Source organism: Canis lupus, chromosome 12 (assembly GCF_011100685.1).
Source record: "Canis lupus familiaris isolate Mischka breed German Shepherd chromosome 12, alternate assembly UU_Cfam_GSD_1.0, whole genome shotgun sequence".
NCBI classification, from domain to species: Eukaryota; Metazoa; Chordata; class Mammalia; order Carnivora; family Canidae; genus Canis; species Canis lupus.
Window position 1 is genome coordinate 14149036 of NC_049233.1, and position 20018 is coordinate 14169053.

The 20018-nt window shown below is 46.2% G+C and overlaps 1 protein-coding gene across 1 annotated transcript in view; it reads left to right on the forward strand.

The window, feature by feature from the left end:
- RUNX2 (RUNX family transcription factor 2) overlaps positions 1-2480 on the forward strand; it is a 326346-nt gene extending 323866 nt beyond the window's left edge. The window contains exon 8 of the mRNA XM_038554219.1: positions 2171-2480. Within this exon, the coding sequence (XP_038410147.1) occupies positions 2171-2340 (170 nt within the window). The 3' untranslated portion in view covers positions 2341-2480. The remainder of the gene's footprint in view (positions 1-2170) is intronic.
- Positions 2481-20018: the final 17538 nt, after the last annotated feature.

Below are 20018 nucleotides of genomic sequence, written 5' to 3' on the forward strand. Positions count from 1 at the left end.
GAAGCCAGCGTCGGGGACATCCTGCTGGAGCTGCGGACCATGAACGGCCACCTGGGCGTCATAGCGAGGGCGCTCACCCGGCTGGCCTCGACCCTGGGGCCTCCGCCGCAGCCCCTGCCGGAGGCCCGCGATGCAGACTGAGCAACCGCGCTGTCGCCGCCCCCGCACGGCCCGGCCCCGGGCACCCCCTGCCCCCAGCAGCCTCCGCTCCGCCTGCATCTCCGTGTGAAATGATGCTGCAGGTCCCACTCTCGGGGGGCCAGGCCCTTCCGGGGCCATCACCGCTGCCCACTCCCCAGCGCTGTCCTGGACCCTCAGAGGGCCTTCTCTGTTCTGGAAAGGCCTTGCCCCGCTGGCAAGGAAAGTTCCCCCCGACGGTGGTGAGCACCTGGGGCAAGATGCTCAGAGAACCCTCCTTTCACACCCCACATGTGTGACTCCTGACTGGGGTGGAGGAGGGAAGGCGAGCCAGCTCCGGCTCAACCCTCTGACTTGTCCGTGGTGTATCGGATCCCTGGTGATGTTTACATATTTCTTTCTAAAAAATATTTTTGGATAGTTAAATTTATTTTTTTCTCATTATAATATGACCACATTGCAAGAAGTTTGGAAAATAGAGAAGTGAAAAAAACCTGATGTATTTGGAGAAGGGGGTATTTAAGTCTTTCTTACGAATAAGAAAGAATTTGCGTAATAAACAAAACTCTTATGTGTGCTTTCTGGATGTTGGCCTCGCTCAGCTCCACTTCTTCCTTTGCCTGGGCCCCTGTTCCTGGTTACTTGTCGTGACCCTACCCTGCAGTCCTTTGGATCTTATTTCAACTTTTCTCATGCTTGTGAAGTTCTCGTGATTCTTTTGTAAAATTCCCAGATCTCCCTAAATTTGGTAAATGCACCCCTTTCCTCTGGATTGGAGCAGAAACTGAGTCACAGAGTGACTGGACAATATGAAGGAAGCCAGCATCCCTGGCCCAATAGCATCACCCTCTCCAGTTGTGACCACCAAAAATATCTCCAGACTTTGCCAGTGTCCCCTGATTGGGACCTAGATGGAATTTCAGAAATCTGGAATAATCTATGCCCTCCAGGAGCTGACTTCCCCAGGAGGCAGGGCTCTTCTCACTTTCCTATTTGAATTAGAATTCGTTTGTCAGAAGTAGATATACTACTCCTTTCCTGGAAACAAACCAAAGGTCAGAAACCACACTGCGTAGAGTAAAAGCCCATCCTTGAGTATTTGCAGGGCACACAGGTGATGGACTGAGGCCCATAGCTGCCTGGGCTCTGTAGTTCTTGGCATACCCAGTGCGTCTCTGACTTGGGCATGTTGGATCCGTCTGGAGAGCCTATTAAGATGCTGATTCTGCTTTAGTGGTTCTGGGGTGGGGCCTGAGACTCTATGTTTCTAATCAGATGGGGGTGGGGGGGATGTTGATGCTACTGGCCCAGGATACATTTTGAGTAGCAAGTGAGTAGCAGGAGCTTTTCCACTTCGGGATTCCTGCCGGTTTGGGTTGTTTGTCTTTGTACCCTGCAGTGGCCTAGATGCCCCAAGCTCTTACCAAAACTTTTCACTGCAGCTCTGGGGACTTTTTATTTTAAAAGCCAGGGTGTATTAGGTTTAGCCACCCACTTCTAAAGAAGCTTCACCGGAGTTCAAACCAATTCAACATTTATTGGGTGTCTATGATGTTGGTGCCTGGGGGACTCAGAGATGAATAGAGCGAGGGCCCTTCCCTCCAGGGGCTCCCAGCCTAGTGTCCCACACGGAGAGGGATCAGCGGTCACCCCCACCCCCACCCTTGTAAACAACTTGAAGTGGGGTGGAGAGAAACAGCAGAGAGTGATGAAAATGGCAGTCACTGAGGCCAGGCTTCTGGCTTTGACTTTGGGAGGGATATTTAAACACTTTTGCCTCAGTCTCTTAATCTGTGTCAGATGGGGATGATGGCATCTGCTCCGTCATGGCCCAACAGAAGCAGACTTGGATGTTATGGGGGCTTTGCGCTCTAGAAAGTGCTGTCCAGATGGCCTTTGATGGAGAGTGGGTATCGGTACATCCTCTCTCCTGGGTCCTGCGGCAGGAGGCACACCGTAGAAGGGGCATTACACACTCACATCTGAGCTGCCTCTCCATCGCTGACTAAGCCTTTTTATTTTATTTTTTCAGGAAAGGAATCCATGGCCCAGAGTGACCGTCCTTTGTTCTGCTCTTTAGCTGAAGAAACAGCTAAGCTGTCATTCAACCACAGTGGCCGAAAATATCAGTATTGGGTTCTTATTCATATGCTCATTAAAACAGTCTTTTGTTCTGATTTTAAGGGACTCCCTTGGCATTAGATTAAAAACAACAGCAACAACAATAAAACTAAATCTTTCGAGAACAAAGAGGGGCTGGCATATAAATCCTATATAAAGACACGGGGACTGAATCCTTTGGTCAGAATCTTGGTATGTGTATGTGAGATTGAGGTTAGGGAAGTCAAAAGGGGCTGATGTGACATTCATTCGATCTAGGGAGGGTGGAAGAAAGTCTGAGCACCTGACCTGGGTGAGTAGGACCTCAGACACTGGATCTGGTCTAAAGATTTGGAGATGGGGCTAAAGAGGAATAGGAAGGGCAGGACTTTGCAGAAGGAATGGCCAAGGCAATGGAATGGAGTTCAAACAAAATATTGGTTTGAAAGGGCTGGGCAGAAAAAAAGAAATCGAGATTTGTAGATTCTAGGTTGAAATTTCCCTCTGAGTGACACTAAACTATCCTGATACCTGTTCAGCCCCAGGCGTAGGTGTCATTAGGGTTGGCACAACATAACACAAGCATACGATGGGTATGCTGAAAGTCAGTGTAAGACCCATGGCAGAGAGAGCAGGCTTAAGACAGGGTCCCACATATCAGCAGTTACAGCAGCTCACCTTTGTCAGGTAGTGAGGGGCCTGTTTTTGAGGGCATTCCAGCAGAGGCCAGATGAGCAGCTGCTGGTGCGGAAGCAAACGGGGGTCTACACTGAGTGGGGCAGTGATTTCAAGACCCTCTCACTCTAACTCTGGGGTAATCCTTGGCCCCTCTTTCTCTCATGCACATACCCAATCCCACGTCAAGTCACGTTGGCTCTCTCTTCTAACGAGTTCTATTATCCAGCCACTTCTCACTGCTACCGCCTGGCCAAAGCCACTGTCTTCTCCCACCTGAATTACTGCAGTCACCTCCTAACTGGCCTCCCCTCTCCCTCCTGTCCTCCCAGAGAAGCCAGAGCGGTCTTTTAAAAACATTTCTAACCAGGTTACTCTCCTACACAGACTCAGTAGCTTCCATCTCACTCAGAGGAAGAGCCAAAGTTTTACATAATTTAGTCTCCTATTATCTGCTCGATCTCATCTTTTATCACTATCCTCCATTCTAGTCCTCCCAGCCTCCTTGCTGCTTCTCCCATGCACTGGGCACGTTCTACATCAGGGCCTTTGCACTGGCTATTTCTTCAATCTGGACCACTCTTCTCAGCTAGGTCACATGACTTCCTCCCTCGTACCTTCAGGTCTTTGCTCAAACCTCCTTTTAAAAGTTGTAACCCTCCCCCTAAACTTAACCCTCGACACCCACTTATTCTCTTTTCTTGTTTTGTTGTTGTGTGGGTTTTTTGTTTTGTTTTCTTTTCAGGGGGGTGTGCCTTACAAAAGAATCACCACCCCACATACTATATGTTTATTTTTTGTCATTAGAATATGAGCTCAGTGAGGGAAGGACCTTTGGTCTGTTTTGTTATCTCAGCATACTGCCTTTTAAAAAATAACAGTGTTTTGTAAAAGGGACACATCAATTGTAACAATTCAGACAATACAGAGGAGATCAAAAAAGAATATGAAACCCACCCCGAAATCCACCCCCAAGAGATAACTACTGTCAGTATTTCAGCAACTACTATTTGAAACATCTGTGTCTCTGCCCAAAATGCATACATATGTGTGTACTTCTACTTAACTGTGATCACCCTATGCCTACTGTTCTGCAGCCTGCTTTGTTTTTTTTTTTTATTGAACTTGATAATGGCTGGAAATTTTTCCACTTAAAAAAAAATAGATGTTATATATTGAAGCAACATTTACTTAACCAGTCCTATGCTTTGGTTTCTAATTTTTCACAATCGTGAGTAGTGCATTCATGCCTGTATGTGGGGCATGCATGTTTTTGCTCTTCTGTGTGTCCTTAAGATAAGTTCCTAGAGGTGTGATTTCTGGGTCAAAGGGCACACATTCCTACTTCTTGTTTTAGGTTGCTGCTGTGGCTTCATTGAGGTTCTAAAAGGGGAAGTGAATGAATGGTGGTAGGAGGGATGCGGGGGCCTTGGGGTGGTTCCATTCAAGAACCTGGAAAAAAGGAGGAAATGAAAACAAGACTGCCTTCTGAAGGTTGAAATCAGAGCATAGTGGGCCAGAGCAGAGATGTGCAAAGCCACCTGGGAGAGACGAATCTCAAATGGTCCCTCAGATGGTGCGTTATGCTGGGTCTTATCAGGAAACAGAAGCCATCTAAGTTTTGCACACAGAGGAGCTCTTATTCAGAAACAAGGGTGTTGCAAGGGCTGGAGGAGCATGGAGGGGAAGCTAAGGTTACCCAAGATGAGTAACTACAAGAAAGCACTACCAGCCCCAGGCTATGGGGTGGCCAAGGGAGTGCAGGACCCGAGTGATTCCAGAGTCCTGGCAGTAGAGCTGAGAAGCCTCAGCCCCTGCCACTACAGCCATGGCCACCATCACCCTAGGGTATCACTAGTGCAGTCATTATTGCCTGAGACCCCCACCGGAGAGCAGTGGGAGGGAAAGAGTTGTTTCTCCCCTCCTCTAACCTTCTGGCTCTCAGCCGGCATCTCCCTTTTCCAGAACCTGGAAGCTGCCACTGGAGAGGCCCTGGGAAGTGCAGTTTCTGGACCCTCCATCCTGATGACACAGGACTAAGCACATTTGACAGCAGATAGGCAAATGACCAGTGCCAACAGGAACTTGAGTCAAAGCAGTGGAATAGCTGAAGAAAGCAGCTGTCCCACAAAGAGTAAGCTCTGTTGGCCATGGCAGCACTGAGGAGCAGACACCCTGAGACCCACATGGTCATTGCCTGTGGTGGCAGAGGAGGGCCTGCTTGACCCTCAGGACCCAGCCCCAGTGCACACAGGCACCTTGGCTCTCTCATCTGATACCACTCAATAGTCTAGGGAGTGCCCACAAGGCATTATCCCGAAGAGATGGCTCTGATCCTGAGTGCGGACAGGCCGGGTTTTAGAGCCTTCTTGGGAAGCTGTTGAGTCTTGGATAATAGTAGGTCACCAATGTGTATTGCCACTCTGGGAGACAGGAAGCCAGCCCTGCGACTTACCCTAGAACATATTCCTTTATCTAAAGGACATAGGCACTAGCATTTATTGGGCTTCTATCGGGCATCTGTGTCATATGCTCTGTCTATGTACAAGATCTTATTTCTCATATCAACCCTGTAAGCAAGGTTGGGAACTAGGTCCTATAATACTCACTTCATTGATCAGGAAATTGAGGTACAAAGAGGTCGTGTCACTTGGCCATGGTCACACAGCTGGTAACTGACAGAGCCTGGATCTTTCTGTCTCCGAGGGCTTTGGCTGTGCCCCCACCTGGGGCTGCCTATCACATTGTTGGACTTGTTCCTTTCGGAAGTAGGTCAAAGTAGTCGAATTGCCTTTGGCTGGTGATTCTCCCCCAGGGCTACAATTGAGTTGCTCTCTGGGAGTTTTAGGTCTCTGAAAAAATGAAAGAATGCTAGCACTCGAATAATAAACCAGAAAACAAGGGGACCCCTTCAGCTCCCCCCACCTCCAGTCACAGCACCAATGGTGTCATACATGTTGGGCATGGGAGGGAGAGGAGATGCTGGAGGACAAGACAAGGTACATGAAAGAGTGGATGAGGAGAGATGCCAGAAGAGCTGAGCCATATCGGTGGCTCTGAAGTACCTTTAAGGTCAATATCATTAACTACATTACATGTACAGGGTGACTTAGCTAGAATTGAATTTTGTCTCCCTCACTCCTTGCCACCTTGGGCCACCTGACTTAAACAACCAACTCTGCTGGGAGGGCCAGAAAATGCAAGGATTTCTTCAAGTCTCACGGGTGCCAGTATTAGAATCTCGAGTCTCGGGGGCATTTTCTAAGCTTCCTATAAAGCAAGGACCCTAGCAAGCAGCAAGCAGGCTAACCTGGCTCTCATGGATGAGGCTGGCCAGTACCCAGTGGGCTCAAACCATTGCCACAGGCAAATGTGCAAAGCCTCTGATGAGAGGCCACCAGGAGCATCTTCCAAGGCTCTTGGCTCCAGCTTCTTCCTCCAAAACACACCAAGTGCTGCTGCCACTGCCCACGTGCTCTCTGGAGGGCACTCCCCTGGCCCCGCCGTCCCGCCCCGCCGTCCCCGGAGCAGACACTGTATCCTGTTACCCCCCTCCCCGCTATGCCCAGCACCATTCAGACACGGAGCTGGTGCTTAGTAAATGTGGATGGAGGGCTCAGTTGCGGGGGCCGGGGGGAGCAGTGGCCGGGCTCCACCTCTTGCTTCCTGAGCACTGCCCGCGCCGCCTGGACGGAGGCAAAGACCTGTCCGTCGGCCAGTCTGGTGCTGGCCCAGGAGGGAAGGTCATGATGACCTGCCTCCGCTGCAGCTTCCAGGCCTCGCCTTTGCTTGTTTTCTGGGAGCCTTGGTGTCTGCCCACAATGGCATGGCTCATTCAGCTGCCCGGATTCTTGGCGCTGTGCGCGGGCCGCATAGCTTGTTTCCGTGGTGAGCATGGCAGAGAGGGCCTGCGCTCCCGGGCCCAGCCTTCCTCCCGGTCTCCTTGGGCCGGGCGCGGGCCAAGCGACTGCTCCCAAAGCGGGTTTTCTGGGGTGGGGTGGGGTGGGGTGGGGTGGGGTGGGGTGGAGTGATCATCTCCGACTTGGCTGTGCTTTGAGCTGCAGTGAACAGATCTAACAGATTTTATTCCTTCCTTCCTCTTCCATCCCACCTTGTTCCCCAAAGCGTCTGAGATGGCTGCATGGAATACCGCATTCTGGAGGGTGCTTGGATGGCATCTGGCCTGACCCCTTTCACTGTGCCATCTTCTGGGAAGGGTTACAAAGGTTGATGACTTGCTTGGGGTTACCTAGCGGATGAGGAGCTGGGCTGGGATGGAAGCTACCATCTCCTGAGTCCTGTGTTCTTCCTACCATAGCATTTCTAGGCTCCCCTTGAGGGACTCTTTCCAGTGGTGAGATGGGACAGCCTGGAACCGTCCACCTCTCCAACACCTTTGCCCCTGAGAGTGGACATACACTCAACACACACGTGTACACACATGTAAGATGGATCCAGAATTTTATTTTTATTAAAAGAATGTATTTATTTATTCATGAGTGACACACAGAGAGAGGCAGAGACACAGGCAGAGGGAGAAGCAGGCTCCCTGAAAGGATCCCAATGTGGGACTTGATCCCAGGACCCCGGGATCATGTCCTGAGCCGAAGGCATATGCTCAACCACATAACCACCTAGGTGCCCTGGATCCAGATTTTTAAATGAAAATAAAATTGTTTTAGTTTTCTAAACCAGAGGTCAGGCTAACTATGGCCCATAACCTGATCTCATTCAGCCTGAAAGCAAAGGGTGATTTTTACATTTTTAAATTGTGAAAGAAGCAGCAGCAGAAGCATATGTGACAGAGACCGGATGTGCCCTGCAAAGCCAAAAATACTTATTATCTAACCCTTTGCAGAGAGAATGCTTGCTGATCCTCGGTCTGGACAACGCATTTGACTTTTCCTCCAGTAATAATAAACAATCTACCCAGGATGCTGAAATCTCCCCTTTTATAGGTACATTGACAGGGTCATTTCTATAGGCTCTGACTGTGAAATTTAGAATTTGCCGCTCTCTCCTTTACCCGTCAGATGCTTGTGATTTTTCTGAGGGGTCTTTCTGTTGCTCGATTCCTCTCTTCCCAGGATGAACCACGGGCATGAACCTATTGTCAGGAGACTTCCAGGGGTGCATTAGGGGGTCAAGGCTGCCCTGGGCATTTACGGACCCAGCTGGGGCCAGCGAACAGACTCCCAAGAGTGACAAGGAAAATTTCTTTCCCCTCAAAAGAAAAACACAAAGATGCTTGTGATCTGAGTACCTCTGTTTCCTCCCCACCAAGGCAGGCTTCTCGACTAGTTCCTGTCTATTCAGGCCGCTCATTTCTTTATAGTTACTGAACCAGAATAACCACAAATCGAGCCGGAAGTGTGCGATAACCCGCTGAACTCTGCGTGGCCTTGGCCGGCTTCTCCCCCAGCACATCCGACGGCTGCCCTGCTTCTGCAGCTGCAGGGTATCCAGCGAGCACCCAGCAGCGACTGAGGCTCGGCTCTCCGGCCAGCTCCTTCCAGAGTCAAAAGAAAGAGAGGGGGAAAAGTGACAGGCAGACGGAACCAGGAACATTCGAAACCGTCAGAGCTGTTCACGGTTGTGAAAGATTTACAGGCAGGCAGTTTGGAGTTTAAATACGAAATGACACCAGAAGCCTTTAATGTAAAGAGGAGCTTTAAGTCTGATCTGGGAGCAGAAAATAGTCTGTGAACTCCCCTCTCTGAGATCTTAGAAGTTCTGTTCTATTGACTCCAGGCAGGGCCTCAGCCACGGTGCACTTCATGGGCTCATAAATATAACATTATTGGACCAAAAAACCAATCCTTCTCCAACTGATTAGGCCCAGATTGGTCAACCCATAAATCAACACTGAATGAGAGCTATAAAGTTGTGAATCAATGTGTCCCAGACCTCCAAACCGGAATGAAAACGCTGGAATAAAATAGCTGGAGTACTTCCAAGATCCTTCTTCTCATCCCTCCTCCCACCAGCCCCATATCCTACTACACTAATTTTAAAAGCCCTTTTTTCTTTTCTTTCTTTTCTTTTTTCCTTTCCCCCCCTGCTCTGGGTCTGGCTGTGGACAGCATTTCAGGGCAGGAAATATGGTCTAGAAGTGAGGGTGGGGAAACAAGAGGCTGACCTGTGCATTTCCGGGCAGGCCTGCTCTGGGGCTCTGCTGTAGCTCCCTGGCTGGGGTCCCCACCTGTGGCTGGGAGGTGATGGCATTTGTCATCCGTGTCGTGGGGCCAGGAAGGGAATCAAATACCCCGCTGGCACACAGTGAGTGATTGGCTCCTGTTTGATCCATGAATGGATATTTAGATCCAATTAATTTGAGGGCTGTGAACTCCTACATTGAATCACTAACTATAATAACCCATCCTCCTCTTGGAATGGCACATTAGGTTCAAAGATGCCAAGCAGCTGTCCCTGTCGGACGTGGTCACTCTTTTGGGATCTGGGTGCTGAGATCGTCTGCTGGGAAAACTGGCCACACATAGTAGAGAGCCTTCCGTGTCCCAGTTCCTCTGAGTTCTAAAGCAAAGTTTGTTTCCATAATCCCGCTTTTCCAAAATATGCCCTCGCAGTGTCCTCTCCTCCTCTCTTTGATGCAGCAGACACTCCCTCCCCCCACTGCCCCTTCTAAGGGCTCGTTGTTAAGCACCTGCTTTCCTGGGCTGGGAGCTCTTCTTTCCCGGTCATCCCAATCCCAAGCTCGCCTGCCATCTTCTCCTCCTTGGGGAGGACGCATGCACTATCCCGTATATATTCTTTGAGTTGTTGGCCTCCTGGTTTTTCCCCCAGACATAGACTCAAAGGGCTGGGAGGGTGTCTGCTGTGTAAGGGGTTCTCACTTATCTAAAGTGGAAATCAGGCCTCTCGCAACCCACTCCACCATACTACCTTAGTGCAAAGCCCTACCCTGAGCGCATTCTTGTTCTTCTCTTTAGAGAAAGAAGGTCCTTGTCAGGTTCTCCTGAAGCTGGTCTTAAAGCACCATTTCTGTACAGTTCACTGTTTCCTTTGGACACTTTTATTTCCCCCTCCATGTTTTCTTCTCTCCTTGCTGTGACTTACAAGACCATGAACAGACAAGCCCAAGACCCCAGAGGAGAAATTCTCCCCTCCAGCGTGTGCCTCTAGGAGGAATGGGGCTGAATGACAGCACTATTTGACGAATGAGCTCCATGGAGGTGTTTTACCACCAGCAGTCAGAGAAACCTTGCAGGATGTGTCCAGGGAAATGGATTTTGTAGGGTTAGCTAAATCTGTACCACCCACAGCACAATAGCGGCAGTGTGCAGAAAAGGCGGCTTTGAAACAGGTTCAGTTTTATGTTAGTTCCAAGTTTAGGTGAAGAGCCAAGTTCAGGTAAGGGACCGTTTTTGCAGCTGAAGGATTTGTATTCCTCCTCCTATCCCTGATGCAGCCCTTTGTCGTCTTGGCTCTTCTACCATTTAAAAATCCTGACATTATCTCTCTACTTTCTGGGAAGACATTCAACTCCCAGAGTGAACTGTATGAAATAAAGTGATCACACTGCTTGGACCTAACTCTTCTATAGGCGGACCTGTGAGTGAGTGTGAATGTGATGAACCCTACTGCCTGGAGAATCCTTTTTAGACACTTAATCCCTCTTTTAGCTCTGAGGTCTGAGGGCCCACAGAAAAGAATGGGGAAGATTCTAAATATGACCCCAATTTTTCATCCCTGCTGCATCCATGCCCTTTGTCAGGTAGCTTTGTGTTGCCCTCCAAGGCTGTGTCTGGGCTTAGTCATGAACTTATTTTGGCCAACAGGATAAAATGGAATTGATGGATATCTGTTCTGAACCCAGACCTCATGAGACCTTGTATGTTTCTTCTTGATCTCTTTTGCATCTATCATCGCCATGACAACATGCATGAGCTAGTTTGTTGGAGAAGGGTTACATTGAGGCACAGAGCCAAATCACCCCAGTGGTCCCAGCTGACACCAGTGTATATCGACCAACAACCAGCCGACCCCCAGACATGTGAATAAATCCAGTCAAGATTGGCAAAGCCATTTAGCTGATCACCACCCACTCCCACTACTCCTTGATGTTTATTGTTGTGTATCACTGAGGTTTCATGATGGTAAGGCAATGTCATTGTGGAAATAGCTGATTGATATGGGCAGTTACCCCACATATACTTTTTTATCACATTTTATTTCCTTGATGGTCACCTAAATCATCTGATCTACACTATTAGGTGGCTACCTAATATCCATAATTCTCTTCTTCCTTGCTATCAGAACCATGTGGCCAAGAGTGCCTGGTTGGCTCAGTCAGTTAAGTGTTTGGTCTAGGTCATGATCTCAGGGTCCTGGGATTGAGCCCTGTGTTGGGATCCATGCTCAGCAGGGAATCTGCTTCTCCGTCTATCTCTGCCCCTTCCTCTGCTCATGCTCTCCCTCTCGCAAATAAATAAATAAAATCTTTAAAAAAAAAAAAAAAAAGAACTACGTAGCTAGCTAAAAATCTACATTTCCCGGCTTCCTTTGCAGCAAGGAGTTGTCATGTGACACTTCTTTGGCCAATGAAAAGTAAATAAAGTATCCAGTAGAACTCCCAAAAGGGAGTGGAGACTCCCTTTGTCCCTGTCCTTTTTCTTGCCTGAAATGAGAATGTAATGCTGGAGGATAGTCTAACCCTGAGTTGACAGCATAAGCTAAGAATGGCTGGGAGGAAAGACAGAAAGAGCTTGGGTCTCGGATAGTATGGTTGCCGGGCTAGCACTATACCAGTACTTTCTAGGGACATCTTGTTATATGGGAAAATATAAAATTTCTAAATTGCTTATGCTACTGTTTTTCAGGATTCTCTTATTTATAGCTTACTATAATTCTTAGGATCACATTCTAGGGGCCACTTTGTACCCTTTTGGAGAAAGTTCTTAGAACAAATAAGTAAAAGTGTTTTCTAAAGCTATTTTATAGAAAACAGAACTCCTAATTACTGTACAGATTCACCAATTATACACATAACAATAATCTCAGTGCATTCGTATTTGTGTATAATATTGGTTAATAATTTTCAAAGCTCATGATGTTCTTACGTGTCCCCCTCAATACGCTTGTGATGAATATCCCACATTCATTCATTCAATGGGAGGGGAAACTGAGGCATGGGGACTTTAAGTGAGTTCTCCAAAGTAAACAACCTGTTAGAGAGTTGGGGAGGGACTGGAAAACAGGCTCCCCAGGCTTGCTGAGGAAGGATCTAATGTAAATCTCAATTAGAACAAACTGGAATGATGTAACTTCTGTATCTTGGACTATGATTGACCCCAATCAGGGAAACCAAAAGCAACTGAATTTGTTTTAACTCTGCAGAGAAGATCCAAGACTGAAAGTCAGTACACTGAAGACAGGCAAGTTTGTAGGAAAGAAAAGAAGAAAGAAAGGACAACTCTTTGACTTTTGTATCCACCCACGTATTTGCTTCCTCTTCTCTGTTCCACTGGGAAGTAGAGCTGATGGATTGTGGATCTATCTTCCCAGAGCTTGCTGGTGAGCTCCTCAGGTTTAGGACTAGATGTTCTTTATTTTTATATTATTGGTAGGGTTTCTGGGTACAATTGTGCAGGTTGGTCACTGCACAAGAGTGCTTGGCTGAGGAGTGAGTAAAATCCACATTCATCAGGCAATGGGCCCATGGGATTGTGATACAGCAAGAAGTCCTTTTTTCCCAATTTGCACATAGATACTCTGATGATTGGCACCTGGACCACAGTATGGGATGCTTTTTTGAAAAATGAATAACCCAGGGATCCCTGGGTGGCTCAGCGGTTTGGCACCTGCCTTTGGCCCAGGCACCTCGATCTGGAGTCCCAGGATCGAGTCCCACGTTAGGCTCCCAGCATGGAGCCTGCTTCTCCCACTGCCTGTGTCTTTGCCTCTCTCTCTTTCTCTATGTCTATCATGAATAAATAAATAAATCTTTAAAAAATTAAAAAAAAAGAATAACCCTCAAATGATTACTTCTTTCCTAGGTCATTTTGATCATGTTCTACTACTAGTAGTCAGGTGTTTCTAAGATGGGAGTTGGTAAGTGTGAAGATCTTTCCTTCTCAAGCTAGCATACATACTCACAGAAGTGAAGTAGCAGTTTCAAGATTCAGAGACTAGAATGAAAATAAAAATCCACCATTTATTAAACATTTATTATGTGTCAGATAAAAAGTACTTTACATTCCTTACTTCATATAGTCCTTACAGTGAAACTGTGAGGTAGGTTCTATTAACACTCCCATTTTCCTTTTAAAGATTCATTTATTCACTCTAGAGAGAGGGGGGGAAGGGACAGAGGGAGAGAGAGAAAGAGAGAGAGAGAGAATCTCAAATAGGCTCCCTGCTGAGAATGGAGCTCATCTCAGGGCTCAATCCCATGACCCTGAGATCATGAACTGAGCCAAAACCAAGAGTTAGACACTTAACTGACTGAACCACCCAGGTGCCCCATTAACACTCCCATTTTAAAGATGAAGAAACTGAGGCTCTGAAAAGGTGAATACTGCTCAATGTCATATAGCCAGTATGAAACAAAGCTTGGATTTGAATCTAGGCTTGTCTAATTCTAAGGTCTTAGAACTTCATCCTGCAGTTTCCTAAGCATGTAAATTCTTTGTCAATAGTGCAAACATAGCAGAGACAGTGGTGTTCACCAACTAGTCCATGAGCCCCCCCCAGACTCTCACTCTCACTTGCGTTTAGGATGGGGCCCCATGATTGGGTTCTGTCTATGGGATGTAGGCAGAAGTGATGTATGACCATCCCTAGGTATGACTATTGATAACATCGTGGGTCATTGGCTGTCTTTCTCTTCTTTGTCCACAACCCAGGGCAACTCAGATGTTGAGATGTCAGCATCTGAAAATGGAGGCATCTTGGATCCCTGAATCACTGCATGGAGGAGAGTCACCTTCCAGAACCCCACAATCCGCACTTGGCTTATGTGAAGAAGAAATGATTCTTTGTCGTGTTCTTGGAGCAGAGAGTAGCCTAACTCAACTAATATAGCAGAAATGATAAGAATAACTTTATGTATTTATTTTATATAATTGTTTATGTTGCACAAATACTTTCTCAATTCTCATTACCTTGAGAGATGAGCAGGGATTATAAGCCCCATTTTATAGGCCAGGAAACTGAGGCCTAGAGAAGTGAAATGATTTGCTCAAGACCACATAGTTGGTAGGTGGTCAAACCAAGGTTAGGCTCTCAGTAATTTTCCCACACTCTATAATTTTACAACTTCCTAGCTCAATGTTATAAAAGCAAGCAATAACCTCAGAGGGAATGAGGGTCCCACTGTATAGAGTTCTGCAGATTAAATTAAACACCTTGAAGGACTACAAGGCTAGGTAGCCAGTACAGACAGGTGTAGTACATTCCAATGGTTCGTATTCTTAAGTCAACAAGCTGCAGGCGTCCTGTGGCTGCTCAGACTCTTGGGTGGTCCTGGAGGGGAGTCCCAAGTCTTGTTCTTGAGCAATTTGGTGCACAAATCTCCAAACCGAGCTACAGGCCTTGAATTAAAGACAAAATGTTACAACTCTGGGTGAAAATCCTCAGTATCTCCAGAGAGTAAAGTGCCTGATTCTCCTTCTTCATCTCTACACAGCAATCATCATTTTATCTGGCATAGAATTCTTCACAGTGTACAAAATACTTCCCTCTCCCTTATCTCATTTAATTCTCACAAAACAGGGTCATGCTTTTTCTTTGGGAAACCCTAAAGGTTGATTTGTTCCAAAATAATGACAGGGTTCAGCCCCTAGAATAAAATCTGACATTTATTGAGCACATATTATGTGTAGTATCTCATTCAGTCCTACAACAGCCCCCCAAATTCATGGTGATGATAGATGCAAAAGAGAGCAAGAAGAAACATACAAGGTCTCATGAAGTCTGGGTTCAGAACAGATATACATTAATTCCACTTTATCCTGTTGGCCCAAACAACTTCATGACTAAGCCCAGACACAGCCTTGGAAGGCAACACAAAGCTACCTGACAAAGAGTATGGATACAGCAGGGATGAAGAATTGGGGTCATATTTATAATCTTCCCCATCCTCCTTCCATGGGCCCTCAAATCTCAGGGCTACTTTATCTGTCCTACAGTGATGAATCTTGAGGAATGAGAGTCTAAAAACTTGCTCAAGATACTCAGCTAAGAAGGCTTCTGGCAGGGATCTATGAAGCCCATGGAGAAGTTTTCAACCAAGGCAAAAAAGGGAAGGGATGGAAGAGAAAAGTAGTCAATTATCCTGTTCTATACAAGGGATGTGCCACAAACACCTACCTAACTTCTAGTAACTTTATTTACCATAATCTATATAAAGCCTTAAAAATCTGTCGTAGTCTTTGATCTTACCTCCTCTCTGCAGACGGGGATCCAAATTCATGGTGATCTCTTTTTCAGGAAGTAGAGTTTCTGATTAGCTGACCTCTGATAACATTCTTATACTAAGAGGAGGGATGGAATCTCTTTGTTTTGGTATTTATTTTGTGACTCTGTAAACATTGACCTTGCTCATGTTCAATTCTTTTGCTAACAAAAGTCTCCAAATCTTTTTTTTTCTTTCTAGGTCAAGCTCCTGGGATTCTTCTCTCATGAGACCTGATGAGCTGCCAGTATCCTGAATGTGACAAGGATCCAAGTCATCTCTGTTTGTGGTTATTTGGTATCCTCTGTTCCTTGCCATGGCTGAAGGCTCATTTAGCATTCTCCCCTATGGAACTCAGGCTGCTGAGATAGGGCGTCACCTGAAGTTTCCCTGCAGGGCCTCCAGCTGCCCAACGCCAGGGCATCATTCATTTTGTACTCTGTATGGATATCCCCTTGGAGTTGGCATTTAGGCAAGACGATGGCCCTATTTATGACTCTTCATTCATTCATTCAGAAATATTATTAAGCACTGGCTATAGTTTTAGAATTCTATTGATCTTGAAGGATGGAAAGGAGGAATAAGCCAGGTCTGTCCTAGTGATATGCTGTCCACACTGAGCCTCTTTGAAAACCTGAGAATTGCTGTTGACTCTTCCTCTCTCTTAGCTGCCACACTGCAATCAAACACCAAGCTTTACCAATTTTGCCTTCGAAATATTTGTCATACTTACCTCTACTTCTGCTTTCCGGCCAACACTCCTTTATTTTAGGTTTTCACACCCCTTTTGCTGATCATTGTGGTTCCCTCATAACTAGTCTGTCTGATTTGGTCTCATCCTCCTTATTTGCTCTTCCATACTGCAACAACAAAGACTCGCCTAAAATATATGTCTAAGTCACTACTCAAACTTTCAAATGGCTCCTTCTGGTCCCCCTATCATGGTGGCACAATCCATGGTGTCCTGGCTTGTACCCGCCTCTCCAGCTCCACTCCCTAGTGAGGTTCTCAACCACCAGAGTAATTATCCAGCCATGTTGTATTGCCTGGCTTCTTATCCTCTGAGAGTAATTGTGCTGACACTCCCTTCTGTACATCCATTTCCCCACCTACTGCTTCTCTGCCTTTGCTCCTTCTGCCCTGACTCCTTTGTAACTCCTGCATCAGGATGAGTCCTATTCATTCTTCAAGGCTTATTTTAAAGCTCAACCCCTCCAGACAACCTTTGTTACCTCCCTGACCACTCCATGATAGGTGCCTTTTCTCAGTGGGTCTGCTGTATCCCTTGCACATCTTTCTCATTGCTCTTAACATATGGGCTGACGGTTGTCAATGGAAAACTGCAATGACCCAATCCAAGAGGAACTATTAATGGCCCAGACAGACCTTTCAAAAATGAAGGTTTAAGTCATCCCACCAGGTAAAGGGCCATGACCAGGTGAGCTGTTTTCTGAAGGCAAAGGAAATGCAGAATGAGCAATGGAGGAAGATAGTTACAAATCAACTACAACCATGACCAGCTATGGAAACGAGGACTGTGATTATCATGAGAATTCTTCCTTGTTTTGATGTGAACATGTTTGTGTGTGACATGTAAAATCAGCTAGAAAGCCATTCTCACGTTCATCTTCCTTGAAAAGACATATCCTTCCCTGCCGGTGGCAGGCCCAGCCCCCAGTCCATCTTCCCTGAGGTCACCTGATTTCTGTCTCCGTGGTGCTGGGCAGGAGATGAGCTATTTCAAAGAAAATGTAGTCAACAGCATTCAAGAAAAATGTATTGAGAATTTACCAGAGTGAGAGCCTGTGTAGAAAGATGAGTCAGCCACAGATTCTACCTCAAGTGGTTTTACAGTCTGGTAGCAAAGCAAATACGGTGTTTTTTTGTTTTGTTTTGTTGTTTTTCCTAATTTACAGTTATATTTGTCTGTATCAAGGTAAAGTTCGCGCATGGCTACAGGGGAGCAGATGTGCCTCACACACACTTTTCTGTGTGGTCTGAGGACCTGCACTGTCCCAATTACCTTGCTCATCAACGCTTGTTACCACCAGTGAATGAAAACTGGTTTAGTGCAGGCTCCTTTGCCAGCAGTGCCATATCCAGGAAATGGGTCCCTTCTGGGCTTGGAGGGCTGACGAATGAACCCCTAGACCCTACTAACCCCACTGCTGCCCTCATTGGTCCTCTTCTGCATTTCTTCTTGGTACTCTTTATTTCTTCCTTGTAATTCATTTTGGAGCCTATGCAATTCAGAAAGCAGAACGGTGCCCTTGGAACAAATGGAATTTCAATCTTCACTTTTCAGGGATAGTCAGCTCCAAATCACCACACTTTTATGATAGTCTCAAGAAACCCCCACAGATGGTTTGGTAGTGTGTACCAAGAGTGTTAAAGATATGTGTGCATTCCTATCCATGAGGTGGAATGCTATACCATAGTAGGAAGGAATGAGCTATTGATAAATGCGGTAACGTGAATGACTCTCAAAATAATTATGCTAAGAAGCCAGAGGAAAAAGACTACACACTGTATGATTTCATTTATATAAAACTCTAGAAAATGCTAACTAATCTATAGTGACAGAAAGCAGAACAGTGGTTGCTAGGAACGGGAGAGCAGAGGGAGGGAGAGATTACAAGGGGCACAGAGAAAGTTACAAGGGTGATGGACATGTTCATTATCTTGATTGTGGCAGTGGTTTCATGGGTGTGTACATATGTCAAAAATTATGAAATTGAGCACTTTAAATATGTGCAATTTATTGTATGTCAATTATACCTTAATAAGGCCATTTAAACAATTTTTAAATATGTGTACATTTTGACCCAATAATTCCATTTCTCGTCACCCTCCTAAGGAAATAATTGAAGTGCCCAATTTACGTTCAAGATCTTCCACACATTGTTTAGAAGAGTGAAAAAGTTCAATAAGAGGGCATAGTTAAAAAAATTAATGCTTAAATAAATTCCAGATGATGACGGAATACTGTGCGTGCTTTTAAAATCATACAATCGTATTTACCGTGATGAAGGAAATGTTTACCATGATGTGTTTGGTGGAAAACTCGTTTACAAAATAGTATGAACATTATGAGAACAAGACCAATATGCCACAGACTGCAGATGTGTGCAGAAGAAAGACTGGAGGTTTTGTACAAAATATCCACAATAGTCATTTCTGGGGAATAGGTGGGATCACAGGTAATTTTAATTTTCTTTTTTGAATTATTCTTAATGTTCATCAACTTTTTTACTTTTGAAATGTATTGCTTTTTAAAATAGAAAAAACCGGAAGCAATAAAAGAAATTTTTTTTTTTTTTTTTTTTTTTTGCGGTGGGCGGGGGGCACTCTGTTCTGTGCAGAGGCTGCAGGCGAGGGCCTGTCCCTCTGGTCTCTTCTTCCACTGTCACTAGGTGCTGTGTCTTGATGATCACAGGTTGCAGAAAGCTTGAGAAGGGCTATTCCCGGGGCTTTCCGATCCTGCCTGGAGCCCTGGTGCTCCTTCTCTGCTGCATGGCTAGCCTGCACAGGAGGTCACTTGCTCCTTTTGCTGTAAGTGGCAATAAATGAGCAAAGGATGACCAGGTCGTGGCCAGGCCTTGAGGGTTTGAACATTGGGGAAGAAAGGAAAGCTTGGCCTTCCTAGCTCTTTCCCAGCTGTATCCTCTAGTTAAGTGCAACTTTTACTCAGGAAGCAAAGCATTAGCCACCATACATTTGCCCAGGACACAGGTCTATTAACTTCCAGCAAAAACCATAGCCACAGGGTGGGGAGGTGGTGTGCGGTTTAAGCCTGTAGGGCGGCCTGCCTTTCCCCCACTTCCTTCTTTGCTCTTCTCCCCCCAGAAATAGAAACTAAAGAGGAGTGAAAGAAGTGCTCTGGGCATCACACCCTTTGAAAGCAAGATGGCTTCCTTTGGCCTGGGTGTGCTGTTCTCTGGGCTGCTAGCTGGCCCTGGGGGTACTGGTCTCAGGTCTGGACCAACCAGCTGAAAAGAAGTTTAATGCAAGCTGTTTAACACACTTTGAAAATGCACCTGCTTGTTCTATGGAAAGTGGCTGGGTTGGAAGGGCTGAGGTGACTTGTCTCAGGTGGCTGCGACTGAGAGATTATTGCTACAAGAACAGTAAGATGAACCAATACCAGAAGGGTCTGTGACCTTAAAACTTTTTTTTTCCCCCAACTGAACAGAAAGGTGTGTGGGGGCAAACCCATGTGTGTCATCAGTAGCCCTGAATATGCAGAGGGCGTGGTAAGAAGATGGATGGGTGGCCCGATGTCTATGAGGCTCAGTTTGCTCACCTGTAAAATGGAATAGGAACAACCATCTTGTGGGATTCTTTTATTTATCCATTTATTCTCTAAGCACTGACTGAGCACATACTGTGTCCCAGGGGGTGGAGACACAACAAATTAATTAAACATGACCTCTCGTTTCTTATGGTTCTTTCCTATGAGGTTGCTGAAACGTTTCACCTATAGTAGATGCTCAAGAATTGCTACTGTTGTCACCAAGGTAAAGATTCCTGCAAGGGGACAGTGCTTGGCTTAGTTACTGGACCTGTGGCCACAAGGCAGACACCTGGATACTAGGTCAGGTGCACTGGCCAGTGAGGGTCAACTAGAGAACTTTCAAGAGTGAATAAAAAGCTTAGCCATGGAGAAAAAAAAAAGTGTGGGATTCAGGCT